Here is a 23,053-nt window from a genome sequence, read left to right on the forward strand (position 1 = left end):
TTACACTGCGAAATTGTGTACTAATCGATTGCTTATTAAGGCTTCTAAGTAAGGCTTGGGTTTGGGCTAGTTGGCTATACATCGTTAGAAAAAAGAGCGCAAGGACGCGGACGACAGTACGTAAGCGCTTGTACTGTCTTTTTTACGTTCTGTCGTCCGCGTCCTTGCGCTCTTTTTTCTAAGGCTTAAGGCTTGTTCTTTGTGGTTTTGAGTCTCCTGATGCTGGTGCATGTTCTGTTCACTGCTAAACACTAACGTTTTCTTGCGTTTTAATCAAGAATGGTAATTCAATCATTCTGTTAAACAACTAGTCTAGTTAGAACAATGACGCTCATAAATATGACGGCGGTGAAGCAAAGATAACTCCGATTATTTCCATCTTTTAGCAACAAGCGTTTTTTTTTTACAGCAAGATTTTTAATCGGAACATTGCTGGCGCAATGTTTTTGCTGGCGCAATGGCGCTGGCGCAATGGCGCATTTTTAATGATGTTGATGATGATGATGACGATTTTTAATCCCGATGTTACTGCATATCACTACTTTTCTCTCTAGCTTTTTTACACTTGCGTTTTATCAGATTCTTCACGCATAGGGTGCTACTTTTCGGAACCCGGTCGAACAGTGTCATATCTTGCATACGCTCAGCTTCTATCTTTGTTATTAACTTAACCAGGAAACTTTGAGGAAATCTTGGTATTAGCTGCTTTTTCTGGAAGAGATGACATCCATACTGTGATAGGCAACAATTTGTTTTTTTAGCAACGTAGAACTCCTTCAGTAAGAAAATATTCCCTCTGTTATTTTTAAATGATATATGTAACCATTATATGAAAGCAAACATCGTAAACACTTCCACCCTGCAGGTATTGGCCCTATTTAAAAAAAAATATTTCTCCTCCACTTCTAGCTTAACATGAGTGCTTCCTTATCAAATTATTCAGTCAAAATACCGGTCAGGTTTAATCTTGGGGGAAATAAAAGCTTTACCGCGTCTACGAGCAACCTGGACATACATAAATGGCGTGTGCTCGGTGCCCTCTTTGGCAAGCAAACGACTTTGACACTCGCACCGATTGGGGCGTAGAGCGTGACTGGAGCGTCGTGTTCTGCTCCCCTAATGTAGCTAATGGGCACGTAGAACGAAATGCAGTGTAGCGGAAAACAGCCGTGGCGGGACTCGCGGCGGTGAGGGAACATACAGCAAGACGACAGAGGTTGTTGATCTGAGCCGAAACTTCCGTGAAGGTACTATTGTGGTATTCCGAGGGCCATGGTCGGTTGGGGGGGGGGGGGGGTGAATTGATTACTCACTGCAGTGGAGGGGTTCATGGAAAGCGGTGCACGAGTACCACTGCTGTTTTGAGGGGGTGGAGTTAAAGAGAGGCGCTGCAAGGGCGTGTTCGGTCTTTTTTGTGTCCAGATTCCTCGACGGACGGCTTCTCAGGAGTCAGAAAGGACATTCTGCAGAAGGTGACGGTACCCATAATTTCCAACGAGGAGTGCAACGACTGGTACGCCCAGTCCGGCAAGCTGGTGCTGCTGCAACAAAGCCAACTCTGCGCGGGCTTCAAGGAAGGGAAGAAAGACGCTTGCCAGGTAACTACGGGCCATTGTTGCACTCTGGGCCTAACCTCATTGAGCAGGTCGATTACGGGAGGCTGATGCGACCGCGAACTCTTGCTATGAGTCAATGGCGTAGGGGCCCGCTGGTACGAGACCTGAAGACTGTTGTGCCTGGGGATGCGTTCTTATTTATAGATGACCTCAGCCTAGAAACAACCCCTTCGTTGATGTCATCCATGTGGTTATCGAGCGTGCGCGTACTTATTAGGCCTCGCCACTCACTTGCTTAGATTGGTGCAATAACACGCAAATGTTTATTGTGATCTACATTGCGGGGCGAGCACTGGAGGCCCAGTGGCATTGTCCATGTGGCGCCGCGTATATTCGGCCAAAAAACCCCGAACCGAATACGGAAAGCGAACACCTGTGGCCTCATCGCGCACATCGTGTGCTTAATTGCGAGCAGAAAATTAGGGCTGAAAGAATTTCCCTCAACTTGAAGTGTGGTCTTTTGAACCAGTTGCCTCATACTTTAGTACTATATAATAATAAAGATGCAGCACAGGCAAGATTAGGCTTCCGTATGGGGCAGTGAGCTTAACTCCTCCCCATGTGCACTGTAAGTATTTCTTGAACTCAAGCGCTCAGTAACTGTATCATTACATCCATTCCCTTCACAGCCTAAAATATGCGGCTTCTGTGACCATGAACTCCACCTTCTAAATTACAAAAGCCCAGCAGACGGTGTTCTTCAGTTCCACCTAGTTACATGATACGATACAGGCTACAGCATACTTTTGGTTTTCCATAAAAACAGACAATGGTTTTTTGGTGTTTATCTGGGGGGGGGGGGGGGAGGGGGGGGGTGACAGGCGTCTGACCTGCATGTATTCTAATCATTGGATTCCAATCAGAAGGCAATGCCAATAAAATTTGATGTTTACGCTCATCTTCCATCAGAGATATCTGGGCCATCAAAACGCGAAACCTCGTCGTCAGGTTAAGTACTACGTGGCCATAAAAAACATTTTTCCAGTAGCCATCTGCGCATGCGCGGGCTGCCGGTCCACCATTCTTGGCAGGTGCCTCCCGCAAAACAAACAAAAGGGCGCCCCTCCGTTTTCTGCTTAGCGAGCGGCTACACTGTCTAGCGCTGCACGTTTTCTTTTTTTCTCTTTCGACACATCATGGTGGGTTCGTACGTGCACACAAAAGTGGCTTTCTAAGAAAACGGGCAAAGACGTTTGAGGCTGACCACGCTGCGAGCACATGACTGCCAGTGAGGGAGTAACCAAAATGAAAAAAGAAAGGTAAAGAAATGGGCGCTTGAAACACTGCAGATTAGTCACATTTGCCTGCTACCTGGGCATTCATGTGAATGGTACGGGTGACGGGTCAGTTCGGGAGGGACTGCAGGACCAGGATATTTTGTTCACGAGTTCTCCGAAAGCACGACTTTCTTGGGGGCGTGCCTTACTGCTATTTTTAGTTCGCTGTGGCGGCCGCTAGGGGGACAGGTGGTGAAAAAAGGTCCATTTAGTGTATTTACAACGTTGCTGCGACGTTAATGGCTCATGTTTCGAACGTGCGTGACATCTTTTTACATCACGGATATTGTAACGACGCAGGGGGACTCTGGCGGCCCGCTCATGTACTTCGACGGCTCCAAGTACGTGCTCATCGGCGTCATCTCAGCTGGCTTCGGTTGCGCGCGACCACTGCTTCCTGGCCTCTATACGAGGGTTTCCGAATACAAGCCGTGGCTGGACAAGTACATAAACTCTTCGAGATAGCTGAAAGACTTCATAGGAAATTGTTTTAATTATTGTGCAACCGAGTTCAGGTCATCGCATTGCTGCGCGACGACAATAGATGACGAAAGAGAATTGGGAGCAAAGATGACAATCCGGTGTTTATCGATATATCGTTATATGCTTCCAAATTTTCTCAAAATATCTGCCTCTTTTTGTTTATAGTCGCGCAGGGTGATTTCTTAAACGTTGTTATTTAAAAAACGTATTGAGTGGACGGCCAGCGATAAGCGAGTCTTCAAGCAGTGTGTAATCACTTTAGCAATCATTTAAACGTCTTGATTTAAAGCCATCGCGACGTGTTTGCCTCTTTTTAGCTAAGTTGCTGCGAAAGGTTGCATAATTTTGAATAGGCAGAACATTGTGTATTATATTGTGCATGTTTAGAAAAGGAGTGAGGAAAAACGAAGGAAACAACAACCGTCATGCGGCATGTTTATCGTCCGTTGTAATATTGTATTATATCCCTGATTCTATTGTCACGGCTTGCCTTTACGCATTTCCCCATGCAAAGGGCAGCACAAACTCTTAATCTTGGTTCGTGACCGTCGGGCTAACACGAGAGTTACATGATAAGTGAACTGGGGCAGCGCTTGCATTGTGGTTATTGCATTTGGACTTGACTTTGTTGGACGCTGTTTGTAGATTATAGTCTGTGTACTGTTCTGTCCCTCGTTCATTAACTAGTCACTCCAAACACCTCCGCGGATCCCCCCTCCTCCACCCTTACTATTTAGTTCACCGCTCCTACGTTTCCTTTTCCCATTTCTATGCCACTTTTCGCTGTATAAAACTTTCCTTTTTCGCGGTCATCGTGACCCACCTGAGCTGCAATAAATTTATTTCCAAAATGATTTTGATTTGTCTCTTGTACTTTGCGTATCGTGGCGAACCATATCGGGGCATATCGTGTTTTAATAAACACTGCAAATATCACTTGTGTATTGCTGTTGTACCTCAGATATGTGCAATGTTTGGGTACGTGACAGTTCATAGAACATCGTTTCGTCGAACGCCGTTTTATCGAATCCTGTTTTGAAGCTGCGGTCACAATTCGTATTGCTGCTAGAAAAGTTCCTATTTTTTTTTTTTTCGTGATCAAGAGTTGCGCGAATCATGAAATGTTTTGTAGCTTACGCATTGTCCAAGCCCTAGTCTGCCACTGCCGCTTCCCGTGGGGATTATCGACAACGTGCAGTGCATTGAACTCGCTCCGGTTGATGCTGCCTCTTGTGTTGTGATTGCTGATTTTTGTTTTTACTTTCCTTGTTTTTAATAGGGTTCGATGTTGGGCTAGTTGGCCGAGCATAATTATGAGGATGTACAGCTCCACGTAAGACCTAGCCCTGTAGTCATGGACAACTGAAGCCAGAACACGAAAATATAAACCAAAATACACAAATGGGGCGATGTCTTTGCGTGCAAGTGAAATTGCCTCGTGGCATTATTCCAGTAACGAATACTGAAAATGTGTTTCTATATATACCACCAGCGAGCCATTATTTTGTGCCCACCATCGATGTTCTTTGATCTTGCGTGTTCTGGTCTATATTGTTTGTTCTAATTTCATGTACATGACTGTGCCTTCCCTTAAAATCGGTTGTTTCTGTTTGAATTTTGCTTTTACTGCCTTTCCTTTCGTTGTTTTTATTTTAGGGGGCAGGTAATAATATTCTGGTCTTGTCAAAAGTCGCCTTGTCGAACTGCGGGAAGTTGTCGACTAAAACCCGGAAACAGTGTGTAACGACTATAGGCTGGCTGGGTCAGTTGGTTCCGGATGAAAAAGTGGCGCGCGTGCCCTGACCTTTCTCAGCGTGTCATGACATGAGATGGCCTGGCGTCCTTCCCCGTTCAGGGAGGGGGACACTCGCTGTGTAGTTCAAAAATACAAGTGTGCGCCAAGAATCTTAGCTCATAAAAGCGCCTCCATAATGTAGGCACTTATCTAAACGATATGTACAGGAGCGCAAGAGGGCGAGCACTAGCAGTTCGTTTTAAAGCTTGATTCTCACGCAAAACCTTCAGCCTTGTGCTGTTCGAAGTGTGGTTATATTACTGTATGCTGCGTACTTGTTCGCCAGCTTGTCCTTGAATATTGACCACGAGGCCTCTGCACTGGCAGTATACAGTGCTGCACTTCTACTTCACTCTGCATTCGACTTTTTTTTGTCGACGATGCACGCGTATCCGTTAAGAAGAAGTTTTGGCTTCACGCACGCTGTAGCTGTCACTTCCATTTTAGGCCATTTTGTCAAAACGCTTAGTGCCGCGCTTGAAAAAAAAAATCAGAAGGTTCTTCCGCGACGAACGTAGCCAGTTTAAAGTATTAGGACGAGCTGCATAGAGCTCGCGAAAAAATAACAGTCGTTTATGTCTTTTCATACGCCCTGAAAACTCTGCTCTGTCGTGTACGACCAAATTCGATGAAACGTCCTACCAAACGGCGTTCGCTGAAAGTGCTCGATGAAACGGCTTATATGAAGTGGCGTTCCATGTAAAGGCGTTCGATGAACTGTTTGACACCCGTAATATTTCGCATTCGCTCAACAATGTTGGCAAGTATGAACACTGCCCCCGGATGTAGATGTATAGAAGTGGCTTTGGCTATACAAACGCCGCGTTCAACAACTGCGTTAACTTTGGCCGGGTGGCTGAATCGAGGGACAAACAGATGGACCAAAAATTGTGCGGTCGAGGAGCTCAAGAAAGACGATCGTCTTTAAAAGTGGTAGGTTGCTTCATCGTCGGAGTATTTTCAGAGTCATGTCATACCGTCAGCGGAAGTTGGACCCAGAACAACTAAACAAGCTACGCTTCAGAGTAGCGCCACTGATGCAGGCCGGCCATCATTTTGTAGCGGCCATTTTGTTGCCAGTCGTCAGGGTGGCCAGCTTTATGTGCCTAATAGCGGCGAACCTGGACAGGCAGCATTTGTCCGGGAACCGCTTGGAAACCGTGACATCTGTGTTTCCGTTTCGAGATTGCGCGACGGTGCGACAGGGTCAGGCTCTGTTACGGCTACGCTAGGCCACACGAGTGGTTTTATACAAATGCCAAGTTTTCACTGCATGTGTGATCCGACAGGTACGCTTTACGGTTTGTTAGTTATCGCAAGGTAAAATGAGTGGTTGCGCAAGCGACAACATTCGATGGATGTTTTCCGGTACGCATTTTTTGTTTTGTGGTAAATATTATTGCTGCCTTCCACTAGGATGACTATCGTTTACCAGCCATTTCAACGAAGGCGTGACACCAAGCCTGTACTTACAGCGGCCCTTCACCCTATGAGATCGTATGTCATCGTAAGTGAACAATTACGTGATCGTAGGCGTAACTGCTCGATTTACGAAACAGCAAAATATTTGCAAATACGTCATGCTAGCTGTATCCGTTACGCTCGTGGTCGAATGGAACTTACATTTCAGATCTTCGAGTATGGTGTGCGCTCAGAATCCTCGCAACCGACGATTTTCAGCCAAGCGGCAAACCTAGCACTGTTATTCTTTTCCAGCGGGCAGCGACGCAGGCGTTTTCCACATTCCGGACGCTCGTACAGAGCACCACAGCTCCGCTACTCCGTCTGGGGCTTGAAAACTCAGTCGACGTGTCGTACAGCCGTACTGCCCTCCAAAAATCACGAACTATCGAAGAACGCGCGCACGCGGCAACACCGCGGCATTAAAATGCCAGCACTCATGGGTGCCCCGCGTAAACAAATGTCACGTGATGCGGTTCGACTAATAGCCGCTGCTGGAAGCATAGAACAACGAGAAAAATGGTTCCATTTCCCCGTGAGGGGGACTCGAGTAAATGCGCGTCGCATAGGGGTTGGGTGTATTGCGTTAACGTTTAGTGTTTGGGGGGTTGGTGCTATCAGGTGCACACCACGCAGCTATCACGCCGCTGAGTCGCCAACGCACGCCTCTGACGACGTAGTTTGAATGAGTCAAGGATATAAGGCGCGTTCGTAGCCTTTGATTCTGTGTCGGTTTTGTGGCGCAGTGGGAAGAGCACCATGTACCTCGCGTTCCGCCCACAGGTAGTGAATGCGTTGTATCAGCAGCTTCTTGACGTAGTTTGAATGAGTCAAGGATATAACGTGCGTTCGTAGCCTTTTATTTTGTGGCGCAGTGGGTAGAGCACCATGTACCTTGCGTTCCACCCGCAGGGTCGTGGGATCGAAACCAGGCGCCGGTAACTGTTATTTCTTTTTATAGTGTAGGGGGAGGCTGGCTGCTGCGGACGCCGACGCACTGGTGACATCGTGAGCTATACAAATGCTCTGCATTTAAAAAGTGCCGATACTCTTAAAGCCTATCTAGTGGTTCTAGTTCGACCCAAAGTCATCAGGGCAGCATCTTTTACGCGTGAACGTGCAGGGTCGTCCAATCTTGGTGTGAACACGGCGCACCGCGACCGTGCTCCGCGCAGCGCCAGCGCACAAGTCACGGCCGCGCATCGAAGCTACGCGGCGCCGGCCACGGCCGGGCTGGAGGAGCGGCGGACGCGCACTCGCCGCTCCTCCAGTCCGGCCGTGCGCCGGCGTACTTGGGCTTGGAGGTGGGGCTTCGTGTCGTCTGCTAAAGCGCGAGAGCGCGCCCTGCTGGCTTTTCTGTGAAGACCCCTTAGCTCTCGCAATCAGCTTAGCTAGAGTCTTTCAATGCTGAAGGACTCTGGCTTACCGTACCGCGACCGCTTTGCGGGAAAACGCACTTCACCGACAGCGGCGCCTTGTCCAGTTAATGCATGCATTGTTGAAAACATTGCCGGACTTGTTCGGTTTTGTTTAACCAGAGACGTTGTAAAGAGGAGGGCTCCGTATAATTTCCGCCAGCGGGATGTATTCAATGTGCACTGGAATTCGCAGCACATGAGTTTCCGTGCATTTCGCCTCCGCAGAATTTCTGCCGCAGCGTCGGGGTTCGATCCCGCGGCTTTGGTCTCGATGTTTGTTGGCTTTTTCATATATATTTATATCGGAAATTGTCAAGATGGTTCAGCAGTCGCCCAGCCAGCGGGTCTCTGCACCCAGCACGATCGTCCAGACAATCCGGCAGAGTCCTGAGCTGGTACCACTCTAGTCTACTGCTTTGTAGTGGATATGCCTTTGTTACGCTGTCTTCCTGGCTATGGTTAGTGGGAGACATCGGCCCTACCCTTTGTCCCCACGTGCTATGTACCCTTCTTTCTGGTCCGACCCGTAGTTCCTTGCAATGGGGCCACGCGAATAATGAAGCTGTGGTCCCCAGTTCCATGCAACGCCGTTGTGGAACAACTTCGCCGTTCTTCGGGTTCATAACGTCTTCATTCTTCTCTTTAACATCCACAAAGGCATGGACTAGCCAGAAGCTAGGAACAAAAAAACATCAATATGTTCTTTATGTTTTCAATGTTGAATGAAATCCAAATAACTGTAACAGAGTACTGCCATTCATCACCTCCGCCTGCCAGCACCGTACGACGTGAGACGATTGCTTTAAATCAATTCTTCTCTACGCTAAATCAACGCTCAACCTTCGCTCCACCTTGGACACTATGCTACCTGCCATGGTGGCTCAGTGGCTAAGGCGTTGCGCTGCTGAGCACGAGGACGCGGGTTCGATTCCCGGCCGCGGTGGCCGCTTTTCTGATGGAGGGGAAAAGCAAGAACGCCCATGTGTATGGAATTTCTGCGCACGTTAAAGATCCCCTGGTGGTCAAAATTAGACCGGAGCCCTCCACTACGGCGAACCTCATCGTCTGCGTTGCGTCTTCGCGTTAAACCCTACAATCAATCAGTCAACCTTTACGCTCCAATTTTCTGGTGCCCCCTCCGGAAGAAGCCTGTCCCCTCACCCGCCTTCGCGTAATCGCTTCCCAAGATCGTTCTAAAACACGCTGTGGCAGCCCATGCTAGCGTGGGCACGCCCCTCTCTTATCTGCTGGCGGCGCTGATACGGCGCTGCAAATGTTTTCCAAGATATATCCATATATATCCTTGTGCCCTTGGGCTTCTTGTACTTGTGGCAGCTGTGCTTCCGTTTTTTTACGCTTGTTTCCTAAGCTTTGCGCTACATTCTACCGGCCACGAGAAATATCCGCGGTGCCCGAAAATCTTCAGCGGGGACCAGGAGATTGAATGACCCATTATAAGGCGTTTCAGCAATGTCATTAATACATCGTCGTTCAGCCTGCTCAACAACGCAACCAATGCCTTACATACAAACAAGCACCTGCATTGTGGCCTGAACATTGTGAACTGAACACCAAACAGTGACGTCGAACACTAACTGCCCCATACGTAACTTGAAGGAACGGCTATACAAGTGTATTCAATTCTTACTGCACCTATTAAGACAACTGCACTTAACAGGCCCAATAATATGAGTATGAACATGAGATCTACGTGACTTATTTAAAAATTTGCCGGCATCTCTATGCAAGCATTTCCATTTTGTCCACTTCTGCAACCAATCAGAGCACCGAACTGGAATAGGGAGAAGAAATATTTAATTCTCACTGCCTCTTGTCAAGGTGTCATGGGCTGCTGCACAAGCATTTTCTAATCTTACCGCACTTTGCAGCCAGCAGCAGCAAAGTGGCACCCCGAAAGCCCGACGTTGAAAACATTTTGATTTGCTGCATCAGTGTTTTCAATGCCTAATGCAGCTTTATAGCCCAAAGCAACAGTGTGTGCGTGAGAAGCAGCGACTTCACAGCATGAAGGTGTGGCATGTATTCATTCTAAAGTACTACATAAGCATCTTCGACTCTCACCACAACTTCATGGCCAGAAATTACAATGTGTGCGTGAGAGAAGCAGGGCATTCATAGCCTAAAAGTGTGGCATGAGTTTATTCAAACGTACTATGTAAGCATCTTCAAATCTCACCGCAACTTCATGGCCAACTCTTGTCACAGATGCTGGAACAACCAAAACATCTAAAAGTGGGAAGCGGTGTTGAATCTAAATAAAAGTATGCTCCATGAGAAGACGCTCAAACATGTTCTCCACTCTGTAAAATAACAACGGTCTATCATGAAAGAGACACTGGAAATCTGAATGTCTGCCAATACACTATGTAACCCTTTTGTTGAAACTTAAACTTCACAAGCACCAGAATGCAATCATTGTGAAAGCGGGTTTTCTGATCGTCTGCTAGCTCATTTGGCTCCTTTCTAGGTGCATTTTCTAATCGTCTGCTGCAACATTCGGCTCCTTCCTACCGTGAATCCCAAACGTGCGTTTCGTTCTGAATACCCCAGGTGACGCCATCGTTCCAAATCAACTTGCACTTTCTCGCATGTCCAAATCAGCCGCCATTTTCCCATAGGCAAAAATCGTTTTTATTTATTTTCAGAATAAAGAGGTGAGTACCGTCGTTGCTCCCGGTGTCAAACAAAATAGACCACAAAATGCGACCTTCGTGTAAAGTTTGAGCGCGAACAGAGCGGCGGTTCACTCAGGAAATTTGTTTTAAGTGTTCCAGTTATTGTAGCACTACCCTGTATGTATATGTTGTAGTATTCGGGAGAGTTTGTGAGAGCCGTTTTAAACCGTAGTCATCGGTTTTCGCATCGCAAAAAATACAGAGAACGCTACTGACAAAAACTAGCCAAATGCTGACACTGCTATATAGGGTAACTGGCAAACGCAGTCACGGAACACAAAGAGCAACAACCTGCACTACATTAAGCAAGAAAAATCTCGCCATTTTTCTAACCCGTTCACTGCACTTAATGTAGCTATAATTATTTTCTCATGAACGTATTATACACGTTCAGTTTACATGCAGGGGAACATGACGGTTTATAAATAAAAGCTTAGCGGCAAACTTGGTTTCATGGTGATCCATCCTTCGAGCCAGCCGGGGGCACACAACTTGAGCAGGATATCCTTGATTCGACATCACCATTAGTCTACGCACAAGTACTAGAACATGTCATCTAAGTTTCTCCTCACCTGTAGTCTCCTCCAGCAGAACTGTGACAGACACAAAAACAGACCTTGGCTTTGTAAATGGCAAGCCTTACCAGTTGTCCCTTTTTGAAGGCGACAAACAGCAGGAGGGTACTTTTCAACGCAGCTCAGAGGCCAGCGAGTACCCGTGGATACTGCGCAGCGCCACGGAAGCATAACAGTCGTCCTTTGGTCCACCGGGAACGGCCTGAACCACGTCTCGGTCACAGGTGCACATATCTGCGAAACTCGAACACCCATCCAGGAAAGTATGCCCAACAATGCACATGGCGGTTCCACGCAGGCAACTACGTAAAACAGCCCAAGATCCAAGCACGGGAACGAAGGTTATTCGTGCGTTTTAGAGGAAGTGCAGCTGAAGCATTGTCTGCCAGCGGAGTCAACGGGCTAGACAGACGTGATGAGGCGACTTTGCGCGGCGGACGGCGCACTAGCACCGGCGTCAGGCAGAAAGCGCAACGGCGCAACTTCACCACGTTATGGTATTCCGCCGGCGTCGTGGCACGCAGATAGTGAGCGCTTGCATCTTAAAAGCATTGCAAGTCATTGCAATTTCGGACTACGGACCAATTTCGGCAGCCGTCTTCCAGTCGGGACGATGAAAAAATGGACGGGCTCTTGGCCCACGTTTTGGAAAATCTTGAATGCAGTGATGGAAGACGACGGAAGAAAAAAATGGCAGCATCTCCACTCCGTGGATGATGGCGAGGGTGCGGAGTACGGGGACTCGAAATGTCATCCAAGTTGCGCCCCGAGTGACATGCGATTTGCGCCCCGACCGTCATTCGATTTGAGCCGTGAGTTGCACCTTGATTATTCCCTAAATGAAGCTGCAACCCTCAGCTCAAATCGAATTTCGCTTGATTTTCGCTTGGTGGTGGTGTGCGCACGGATGGACGCGGACGGACATTAGGAGGTCCTAAGGTATTCCGCACCGTTACAGGCGAGGGAGTAAGCTGTTTGACTCTCGGGTGGTAACTCACGGTCGTAGCGCAATGGGTGAGATGACTGACACTAACTCTGTCTGGTCTACCATACACAGGCTCGAATCCTGCCGGTGCCTGTATGATTTTTTACGATTGTAAATGCTATGCTCACGGACGTGGATGGACACTGTGTGGTCCTAAGGTACAGAGGTCAAAACTGTTAACAACAGCGCGCGAACGCGTCGCCTTCGATACGTGCAGCGCTGCCTGCTGATAGCCACCGGCGTGAACAGCGAGATGAGGGGACGGCGATGCGGCGGCTGGGCATGTGAAAGCTGTTGCCGATGCGTCCGTGTTTTGAGGCGCAAGCTTCGACGCCGAAAGTCTCTCATCACGACCTCGCCATGCTTTGTGTGCCTGCGCATGCGTGCTAAAATTTCACCGTGCCAATAACAAATGTCTTGAGGGAATTTCTGAGTCAACGCTCATGTTTCCTCCTTTCTTCCACAACCTACGTTAGAATGGATGTGCCCGACCCACATTCCACTTTTGTATATCGGAACCATACCAAAGGCGAAAATAGGACTGCACTGGTTGTCAGCGTAAGACAACGTTTAATATAGGGTTTAGCGGCGGTCGTGGTGAGGGAATTTCGGCGTCGAACCTTCCCCTCAAAACACGGAAGCATCGGCAACAGCTTTCACATGCCAAGCCGCCGCAGCGCCGTCCCCTAATCTCTCTGGTCACGCCGGTGGCTATCAGCAGGCTGCGTTGAACGTATCGAAGGCCACGCGTTCGCGCGTTGTTGTTAACAGTTTTGACCTCTGTATTCCGCACCGTAAAAAAACGGCATCTCTGCATGCCGATGAAAGCTGTCGTGCGCGATGGTTACCGATGCGGAAGCAGCGCTAAACAGCTTCTGTGGCTCACAAATAATTGTAATTCAACCATGTTAATTAGGTTGAGTGGTCAACCTACTTTGGTAGCTCTGTGGCTAAGGCGTTGTCTGCTGATCTGAAGCACGTCGATTTGATCCCAGCCGCTGTGGCCGCTTTCTCGTGGCGGCAGAATACGAGAACGCCCATGTCTTGAGAATCGGCGAAATTTCGCTTAGCCTCAAAACATACTTTGCTGGACAATCCTGCTGACGGACCAGGATAAGATTAAGAAAAAATGATTTCGAGCGAGTGAAAAAAACGACTTCGACGCCAACAATTTCTGGAATAAAAATTGTGATAACGAATTGTTGGATAAAGCTAAACAATCGATTATAGCAGAATCCAAAATCTACGGAACGTAAGAGTAAAGATGGTCCTGTAGTTCGTTTCCCCGAAGTCCGGTGTCGATCAGGAACCCAATCGCCCGGGCTCCGGTTGATTTGGCAGGAGGCTGGCAGGGCGATGGTGTTGAAGTTCTTGGAGATGGCGGTCGAATTGACGAACTCGAGGTGTTGGGGTTGATTAAGTGAAACGAAGGCTTATATACAGCTATTTACAGTAGGAAAACTGGGTACATGAGTAATAGAAAAAAAAAGAACTTCAAACTTCCGCTAGACGCTAGCTCCGAGTGCGCACAAATCAATCGAGCTCCTCGACTTCGTCTAACTCTCCTATTCTCGGAGCGTACACAAACCGCTCGAGAAACGACGGCCGAGACCCTGTCTCGCCGCAGGATCCGTCTAGTTGCCCGGTACGGCGCTGCACCCTTAACTTCCGACGCGATCCTAACCTTTATCCTAGGGGGCTCACAAATCCCAACCTAGCTTCAACGGTCGAGACTTCTTGTCCCGCCGGGAACTGCCCAGCTCGGCGCTCAGACAAGAACGATTTCTAACGGCCAAGTTCGGCCTTATAACACCTCGAGATCACACTCTCTCGGGAACGCCCCTGCAGCATTCGTACACGCGGAAGGGAGTGCCCAAATTCACGTAGACAGCTGTCACTCAGCACGCCACGGCATATTCAATGAGGCGCCGCCCCCTTTGGCTCAACGGCACGCTCGCAGACGAGCAGGTGCGTGCGACCCCGCGGGGTGAGAGCGAAAGGTGGCGACAGTGCACTGTGCCGGCCGGGGCGCGTTAACAATGGTGTCTTGCGCGGCGCGCGCTTCGACGCCAGTAATCCCACCACCTCCGCGCGTCACGCAGACGGTTCCCGGAATCTGGCGGCGCTGTCTGCTTTCTCAATGGGGGATTATCCCTGTGGTATGCGGTGGGCCAGACAATCCGTCTCCCGTGTGCGCCGTGACGAATTGGCGACGGCTGCAGCGTAGAGTCTACAGTGCTGAGCCACCAGACAGAGTGGCGGGTTCTCACGCGCAGTCCGGGCGACTGGCCGCTGATCTCATAAGTGGACCTTACAGTAAGGAAGGAAATAACACGGTTTAATTGGGTTAATTTTACACGGATTTTCGGAGCGCAGTCGTATTAGCAACCGGAGTTAGGCACCTGGACGTTACACTGCAGGGCGATTTCGGTACAAAGGGATTCTGGCATGCCGCTGATTGACTGAAAAAAAAAACAATAACAAAGTGAACTGTTAAAGTTGAAATTATTTGCAGGTTTTTCGATGTTCCTATTATTGTTTTTATTACGCATAATCATTGATGGACTGAATCTATAGCAAACAATTTCTCTTGTGATGGTCGATACTGTTTTATTGAGTTATTTTTCTAGAAGAGCTCTTAAACAATTTTTTTTTCTAAAATATGTGTCTGGGTTCTTATTTTGGTAATTAATCCATAATTGTTATTGCGCATATTTTTAAACGATTTCACCAATCAACGTTTATTATGATTGTTCCTAGATTCCCTATTTTATTTACGTTTCTACCAGATTTGCACTAAACATTCTTGTGAACATTTTAGCAACGTTGTTTTTTTTGCAAAAGTATAGAATGTGAGCTTCAGTGACATCAATCAGCCATGATCAGTGTCAGCCGGTACTTCTCACGAATCGCTGGTACCACTCACGAGCACCACTCATCACTCTCCACGCTCACTCTCCACTCAATCATGAGTGGTGACGGGTGCTGTGTGAGTGCACTCGTGAGTGAGCCCGCTGGCCTACGCTGATGCTTCTGCCTGCACAAATGCTGCGCATGGCCAGTGCATACGAAGTCGCCTGGGCAACGGGGACGCGCAGGCTCCGGAATAGCGGCGCCCACACATAGTTGCCGGCATGCGCGCTATGCCAGTGAATACAACCTATATACCCTAACCTTGAAGCTTCTCGTCGAAAATGTATTAAACTTGGGGATAAAAGGTGTTAAAGCGTCAAGAATGACGTCAGATTCTTAGCTGTCATGGTGGAAGAATGTACGTAGTTGTGTGCGGTTGGAGCGGGCTAGTAAATAGAAGAACTGAAACAAGCACTTACATAACAATAAAAATTAATTAGGTAAACAATGACGACAGGAATGAGAAAACGTACGCTCCAGAGTAATACGGGTGCAATGGGGAAAGGACTACAATTATTAATTGAAAATGCAAATCGGGAAAATACAGAAAGACGCAGAGACATGGAGCCACACTCATGGCATCATTTCTCCGTATTTAATCTACTGTTTTGTTCCACCTGCTACCAAGCTGAAACTCGCACCCAACAGTCTCATTCGCAACTCAAAAGAACCAGATTAACAGCTGGAGAATTGGTCGAAAAAACGTAGGCTACATGCTAGGTGGTTGAGCCAATTTTTCACATTGCCGTGATTTTTCGGTAGTAGAAAGAACCTTGAAGAGTATTTGCAGATTGCTGTTATTTTAGTGACCCCCTAAAACACCACCGAGGAGCCCGTTTCAGAACCTCTGGCAAGAAAATTGGCTTCACTGATGGGTTTCTTCACGCCTTTACTGCGGAGAAAATTTCAAATCTTCTTTGAAGGAGTCAGTGTTTGCCTACGTTAGTGCAAAGCGGCAATTGCAGTGCCGAAGAATGAAAGTCAATTTACAGGTGAGTGGGAAAGAATGCTACCCACGCGTTACCCGGTGCTCATGACGCTGACGACGCGACCTCTCTGTTGTAGTTACCAACGAAGGGTGTCTCATGTGCTGGCAGAAAGGAACCTCCAGTGTGCTGTCTTCGAACTTTCTTTGGTGGTGCGTTGCCGAAACGCCCGTCAGCCGGATTTGCAAAGAATCTAACTCTCGAAATGACAGTTTGTTAAGAGAACACGAGCGTCATGGGCCCATCGGAGCCCCTCAGCCCTTTCGGTTCCCACCATAGTAAGGTGTGCTCAGGCTTGCCCCGTGAGGAATTTGAGAACGCTGTGGGCAATGTTTGAGGTCAGAATATTGAGGAGATGCTGTTGCCGGTTAAGCAATGTGGAAAATGTAGGTAGGCCTCTTCAAACATTTTAAAAACAAAACGTATTTTGGTAAGCATTAGCAGGATTTACGACGTAGCTTCGCTGGCATATTTGAACCCAAATTCAACTTGTGGCCGCGTAACTTTTTCAAGCTTTGAAGGTCCAACCCCTCAGACACCTGTCGCCATGCATCGGAGTTGCGGGCTACAAAATAAAATGTCCCTTGTAGATCAACATCATTGTGTGGTTAGAGCCATCCGTATAAATACGCGCAACCAGCAGCCATGCAAATGATTCTCACGAACAGCCGTTGTTCAATTCTACTCTTCAACATTTTATTTCACAGTTTATTAAACATTCTTCAACATAAAATTCACAACATTTTTTTTTCATGTACAATATAGCGTGGAGGATTCATCACAAACAGTTTTGACGCTCCTCGACACGATTCTTATACAAATATCGACTTTGTCTGCGGTATTATGCTGCCAGTCTTTGGACGCTCAGCTCTTGGGGAACTCTCGGTGGTTGGCGCTGCGTTCGGTCGTGGGACCCGCTTTGGCTGAAGAAGGCCTGACTGTTTGTTTCGCCGCAGACCGTTCTGCACGCAATCTTCTCGCAGCAGGTACGCACACATCTCGTTCGGTGCCTATAGGACGTTCGCGTGTTTACGCTTGCTCTAAACACCCTGAAAAAGAAAGGTACAGGAAATGTTATTGCGCAGCTTCATCAGTATAAAGAGGTAAGTCATACGATAGTCTACGTTCCTTAGTAAATACTGTCTCCTTTTTTTCTTTTTTTTTTTTTTGTCACTGCTATTTAAACTACAGAGTATAGGTTCAAGCTCCATTATCCAGTTCTGGATTGTGAAGCACTCGTGTATTTTATTGAAGACAGTGAATAATCAGTTTTTATAAAGCATCGCATCTTCCGATGTACATGAACGAGGTCTAACCTATCAAGAATAATGTTTCATTCGTTGACAAGCACGACAAACCGTGGTCCTTTACACCTCGACAATGTTCGGTACATCGCTGCACCCTGTGAGCACAAAGTAGAGGGAAACCATTTCTACACATGTTTTGACATGGGATGACTTTAAAATATAATTTGTTTAGCTTCAGAATCTTAAATTCAAATGTTGTCTTCTGAAAGATTGCCGTAAGTTTTTAATTGTCTGTATAAAATCCCAGGGCATCCCGAACCGCACGATCGAGACGTCAAGATGTTACTGCCGTGAAGTATGAGTATTATATGATTAACAAGTAAGCACTTCATTCGCTTTTCTTTTATTTGGTCCATTTCGTAGAGCTTGACGTCAAAGCTTGCCTGCATTCAAATCTTGCATTGATCGTTTCTAACCATGAGCATGGACACCGGGAAACTTTGTAGATTTCTTTCTCGAGTGTGGGCCGGTGGGTGCGTTAGCGTCTTATGATGCCGATATTGTTGGTCCGTCAAATGATAAGGCGCTGACATGCCGGTGGGTCGACCCAGGAACGAGTGATCAAAATTAGCCCGCGATACAATTTCAGGCATGCTAAGCAGGCTCGTAGCTGCATCACGATGTAGTGACTCGCTTGAGATGCAAGCGCTCAGGAATTAGCAAGAAGTCGATATACAGACGCTTCTACCAAAGCACACGACCAATGAAAGGAAAAGAAAAAAAGCAAACGAAACAAATTAAAATGCTCTTGGCATGGCCAAAGGGTTCTTCCTTGCGTTTGCAACCCATTCCTGAGGGGACAGTAACGAGTTCATCTAAATTAATCTCGCATAACGTAACTTCAATGCTCTCACGGTTCCGGAAAATGAAATTGTATCACGAGAATCCGCTGCACGACATTGTCTGGCAACTTTACAAGCAGGCCCGGCGACGATTCAAAGTCCTGGAAAATACGCAACCTCTCCCAAGCCAGAAATAAGACGTTATGTTCAAGAGTGCGCGCTGACTCGTTTCAGTAGTCACGAGCGCATTCATGCATCAGCCATCACAGCGAAATTGCGTCAAAACAATGCAGGTGTGTTTATTAGATAAAGTACTCTCGGGACACTGATACGCCACTACTGAACTAAAGCGCCAACCCCATATTATTTTAAGAACAAAGTTTAAAGAAACCTGTGAAGAAAGCCATCCGATGAAAAGAACGCCGCCCAAGTGACCATATTTTCGAATGGTTGCATTCCAGCATCTGGGTGACATGGACCCTTCTCAAACTTGACCAAAGAGTAAACGAATTCTTTCTACTCAGTGTGTACACAGCATCACCTCTTCTCTCTCTAATGCTTTATCTACTGCAAGTTCTATAGTCGTGAAGTTCTTTCGACGCTTAACTTTGGCGTAAGCTTTCCTCTCTTTCCTGGGTCATTTCAACACTACAAAGCTGCGGTTTTTTGTGAGGATGTAAGGAAAGTTTTGGATAGCCATAGGGCATCGCACTATCGTTGTGTGCCCGTATATACGCTATACGAGCCACTGCTTACACGGACAAGTCGTCAGGTTCCTGCCAAACGCCCCAACCACCGGAAGCAAAAAGAAATAATGGCCCTTTTACACTGTTGGATGACTTATCTTGAGCTGCGAGATCTGATTGTGAAGAATTTTGATTTTCTAAGCTCCTTAGGACTGACGTAATGTCTGTTGTATTGATAGGGTTACTAGGACTCTTTCTCCGAAGACCCCCTTTACTTGGCGGAACCGCGGGTCGCAGCCTGACTACGGTATGCTAAAACCATTTTGATTCGCTATAACGCAGCTTCAAGGGATGACACTGGGTGTAAGCGGCTATAAGAATTACGGAAGCTGGCTCGACATTTCGGAGTGACCATTTTTTCTGCGAAGAGGAAATCAAGATTTACGGCAGAGTTCAGGCTACTGAACTGTGTCGTGAAGTGTAAAATGTTGGCAGGAAAAGCATAATCGGTAAAACCATACTTCTTAAAACTTGTCAACTTTAAAACCTTAAAGCCTTTCCTAAAACCATAAAGGATTTAAGATAGCTCTTTTCTACGGAAGAAAAAGTGTAAGTAATGAGCAGCAAAGGTGGTGGCATCCTCTTCACGGATTCAAGACACCTTTAATTTGCACCCGGCCGCCTTTTTTGTAAATGGGCATGGGGCACGAATTATACCCGGGACGCTCCAGGCGTCCAGAAAAGTGCACCGTCTAGCTGCATGCACTTAATCAAAGTGCTTCAAGCCAAATGTCTTTTTTTAATATTTCTGAAAACTTCGGAACCATGTGCGTCCACTTGTATGCGTCATTTGCAAGAGAAGTATACTTGCCTTAAGGTATGTGTCAGCTTGTGTCACTCCCCAGTCGGTCTAAAAGCAGCAGTGCGAAGCTCATCCACATCGGCCACATCCAGTTAACTTCTGGCCTCTCTGAAAGTACAAAGCGTCGCATTGACTCGGGGAACCAGGCTTATGCCCAAGTATTTGCAGGCACACCCGTAGAGACTGGACACAGGACAACCGGAAAAAAACTCGGCCGTTCATTGCGCTCCTCTGTGGATCGAAATTCGAGCGCAGCTGTTGACTTTTTTTTTTTGCAGTGATATATGACTTGAAATCAAACCGGAGCTAAAGAAAATCACAACGAAAATCGGAGAGTTCTTAAGTAAACGTTTCGCGAGCGCCCTATCGAACGCACCAATTGGTGCACAACCCAAGGCAACTGGTTCTGCGGCGCTCATGCGCGAAATTACCACCGATGCTTCGTTCGCGGCGCTTGGCCGCTTTGACACTAAGCGCTACTATAACGAAGAAACCCTCCTACCATTCCTCTGCAACGCGCGCTCTACTCGTAACCATTGTTAAGGCATTTTCAAACGGTTGGTTCCTAGATAGAACGAGCAAAAAGGAGTGTACGAATAACTGTGCTTTCCAACTCTGCTTTTCTTGTCACTCTTCCGAAATTTTATCGTCCGCTTTCCTCTAGTTCTTCCGCTATACATTTCCGCACTTTCCTCCTTCCACTTTTTCCCATATTGAGTTCAAATTTATCGCGCGCAAGAAACAGACGAGTCTTGAAAACGAGTGAACAAACAAACGAACGAGGGGACAACGCACAGCGGTTCACCCAGCGTCAATGAGCGGAAGTGTTTTTGTCCACTCCAGTGCTTTTGTAAGTATTCCCAATTTAAGATTGCCGATCCTAAGGTTTCCCGCCCACACTGCCCTTATTTAAAATTTGGGTTGTCTTGCTATCGCCAGCCAACTGTCTCTCGCGGTTGCCGGACGGGGCTTGAGTACCTCGCATTTCGTCAGCCATGGCGCCGTCAGTCACCCAGCTTGGCTTACGCGCCAGTCATTCATATCGTTCGGCGCTCACTACTGGTACTTGCGGGAATCTACTTGTAACCCAGCTACACATTATCTACCTACGATTGTTTCTGCTGTATGCCTTAAAACTTTATTGGTAACGCTGGTTAAATAGACTCATTTTTCAATCGATTCCTTCTTTGTGCCTCACGAAGCCCCCTCACACTCCTCAAAGAAGAACACCACCCAACGGGTGGTCGAACTCAACTTTACTGCTCCGTCGAGCAAGTGCACATTAGAGCTGACGTCAGCATACGCAACGGCTCTATCATAAAAGAGTACTAACTACCACTGCTTAGAGTGTCGTTTGTTACTTGCGCCGCCTTCTTTGGAAATTCGTAAAAACAAGCGTCAAAATAACGTTTCTCATAAAATGTGTGTCGTTGCTTCGAAATTGACAGGTGTGGGCCTTGCTCCATTTTTTTATGTTTAAGTGACCCTTTGTAGGTAAGGTACACGTCCGAGCGATGAACTCACCTGCAAATGAACTATCTTCGGTGAAGGAGAAGCTAGCCTGATGTGTTACGTTGAGGATAATAGCCGCATCGTCAATGCCCTTAGGGTTTCTGGCCACAAAGAGTATTTCTCCGGCGTCTTCGGGGTGAACTGACCTAATCTCCAGGGATGTGGTTCGACAAAAAGGTGTGTCGGCACTCTGAAAAGCAGAAGAGGCAGTGTTATGAGCACAGGTTCACACCATTCGTGGTTCACAGTTTCTTTCCATAAACAAGAAATGCGATCACCATCATTGGCCTAGCACTGTATGTTATGGAAAGCAGCATGGCGATCACGCGGACCACCACCCTGTCAACAGACAACAGTTTATGACATTTGCCCGCGGAGAACTGTACCTCAAGTGATTAGACATGCGTAACAGAGCCTGAAAGCAGTACAGGGAAAACATCTTCAGCTTTCTGTGGGCTGGCTGACAGGGTATTCGCAAACGACTTCAGTCTTTTGTCGTTGAAGGAAAACCTTTCGGGCATGAGGAATCGATGCAGGAAGGCAGACCTCAGGAATGTAGTGGCGCAACTTCCTTGTGGAGCTAGGTGCTGACGCAGTCTTCTTTTGTTCGAGGCTCTTACTTTCTGCATACCGACGTGGGTTGTTGTGACGCCTTTACCAGACTTTTCGCAGCCTGTTGCTGGCTCTAATGCCGGAGCTATCAGACGTTTTGATTTATTTTTATCCCCACGTGTGAGATATGCTTGGCTTCAGGGAAAATTTGTCCGCAAGTACGTATGTATGTACAGTCATGAACAAATGAAATGCAAACACAGAAATATGAACCGGAACACGCAAAATTGAAAGACACTGTTCGTTGAGGTCCAATAATGGCATGCTATTGGCGTATTTCAAAAGCCGCATTTCCCAACTTTATTTTTGTAACTAAGCCACGGGTCAAGTGACATGCACGGAAAGAAATCGCGCTATTTGTGCGCTCTGGTTCATATTTTTGTGCTCGCGTTTTATTTTTCTATGACTGTATGTCATGATTGCCCTTATCTAAACGTTAGTACGCTTGCTACGCCTTTGTGGTGACACTGGACCCACTGAACCCACTGGACCCACTGGCTTTGGACCCACTGGCTATGTGGTCCAAATGCATTAACGTGAAAGTATGAAGCAGACGGTGCCCTTCCGTACGCGACCAGACTTGTAAGATGATAAAGGTATATCCTTGAAGACGCAAAACCCAGTGGCCAAGACGGCCCATTGGGTATTTCCGGGTGGGACGCCAGAAGAGGGCAGGATGATCAGTGATGACGGCGAAATGGCGACCATAGAGGTTTTCCATTGGTACGAGGTACTTGTGAAGTACTCCCACTCCGCAGTGGTGTCGTGTTCACTGGTTGTATGAGATCCTGTCAGCTGTTGTTATGCTGAGGTAGAGGCAATATTTCGGGGTGCGGCAGTCAATTGATAAAGAGGCATGGTTATAGTCAGGTGAGTCCGAGCGGCGGTCCTCACAAGGGCACACCAAGATCACGTGCGAAGCGAGAGAAAAGCATGGTCAAGGATGATGTCCAGGATTCTTTAAAGGCGATGAGCAGAAAGGGAGCTTAACGGCGAGCGATTTGTACTCGAGCAGAGAACATTCTGATAACTGAAGGCGTGTTTCCGACGGAGACTCGAACTGCAAGTTGCATAGCCGTCTTCACAG

At 47.3% G+C, this 23,053-nt stretch overlaps 3 protein-coding genes across 4 annotated transcripts in view; 1 reads left to right on the forward strand and 2 right to left on the reverse strand.

Moving 5' to 3' along the window:
- The window catches only part of LOC144178502 (brain-specific serine protease 4-like), a 47,213-nt gene extending 42,308 nt beyond the window's left edge, over positions 1-4,905 (forward strand). The window contains exons 6-7 of one of the 2 annotated variants that reach the window (XM_077706416.1): positions 1,423-1,598; positions 3,194-4,904. In XM_077706416.1, coding sequence (XP_077562542.1) covers positions 1,423-1,598; positions 3,194-3,358 — 341 coding nt within the window. In that variant the 3' untranslated portion in view covers positions 3,359-4,904. Of the gene's footprint in view, positions 1-1,422; positions 1,599-3,193 lie in introns of both variants that reach the window. The other variant, XM_077706415.1, reaches the window with a different exon arrangement.
- The window catches only part of LOC144178504 (venom protease-like), a 65,790-nt gene extending 53,973 nt beyond the window's left edge, over positions 1-11,817 (reverse strand). Inside the window, exon 1 of the mRNA XM_077706417.1 lies at positions 11,390-11,817. Within this exon, the coding sequence (XP_077562543.1) occupies positions 11,390-11,576 (187 nt within the window). The 5' untranslated portion in view covers positions 11,577-11,817. The remainder of the gene's footprint in view (positions 1-11,389) is intronic.
- Positions 11,818-16,892: 5,075 nt separating this feature from the next.
- Positions 16,893-23,053, reverse strand: part of LOC144178506 (kin of IRRE-like protein 2) — a 166,288-nt gene continuing 160,127 nt past the window's right edge. Inside the window, exons 9-11 of the mRNA XM_077706421.1 lie at positions 21,367-21,544; positions 19,852-19,950; positions 16,893-17,254 (exon numbers count right to left, since the gene is read on the reverse strand). Coding sequence (XP_077562547.1) covers positions 19,865-19,950; positions 21,367-21,544 — 264 coding nt within the window. The 3' untranslated portion in view covers positions 16,893-17,254; positions 19,852-19,864. The remainder of the gene's footprint in view (positions 17,255-19,851; positions 19,951-21,366; positions 21,545-23,053) is intronic.

Source organism: Haemaphysalis longicornis, unplaced genomic scaffold (genome assembly GCF_048455015.1).
Source record: "Haemaphysalis longicornis isolate Haplotype H1 unplaced genomic scaffold, Haemaphysalis longicornis Haplotype H1 scaffold_4, whole genome shotgun sequence".
Taxonomy (NCBI): domain Eukaryota; kingdom Metazoa; phylum Arthropoda; class Arachnida; order Ixodida; family Ixodidae; genus Haemaphysalis; species Haemaphysalis longicornis.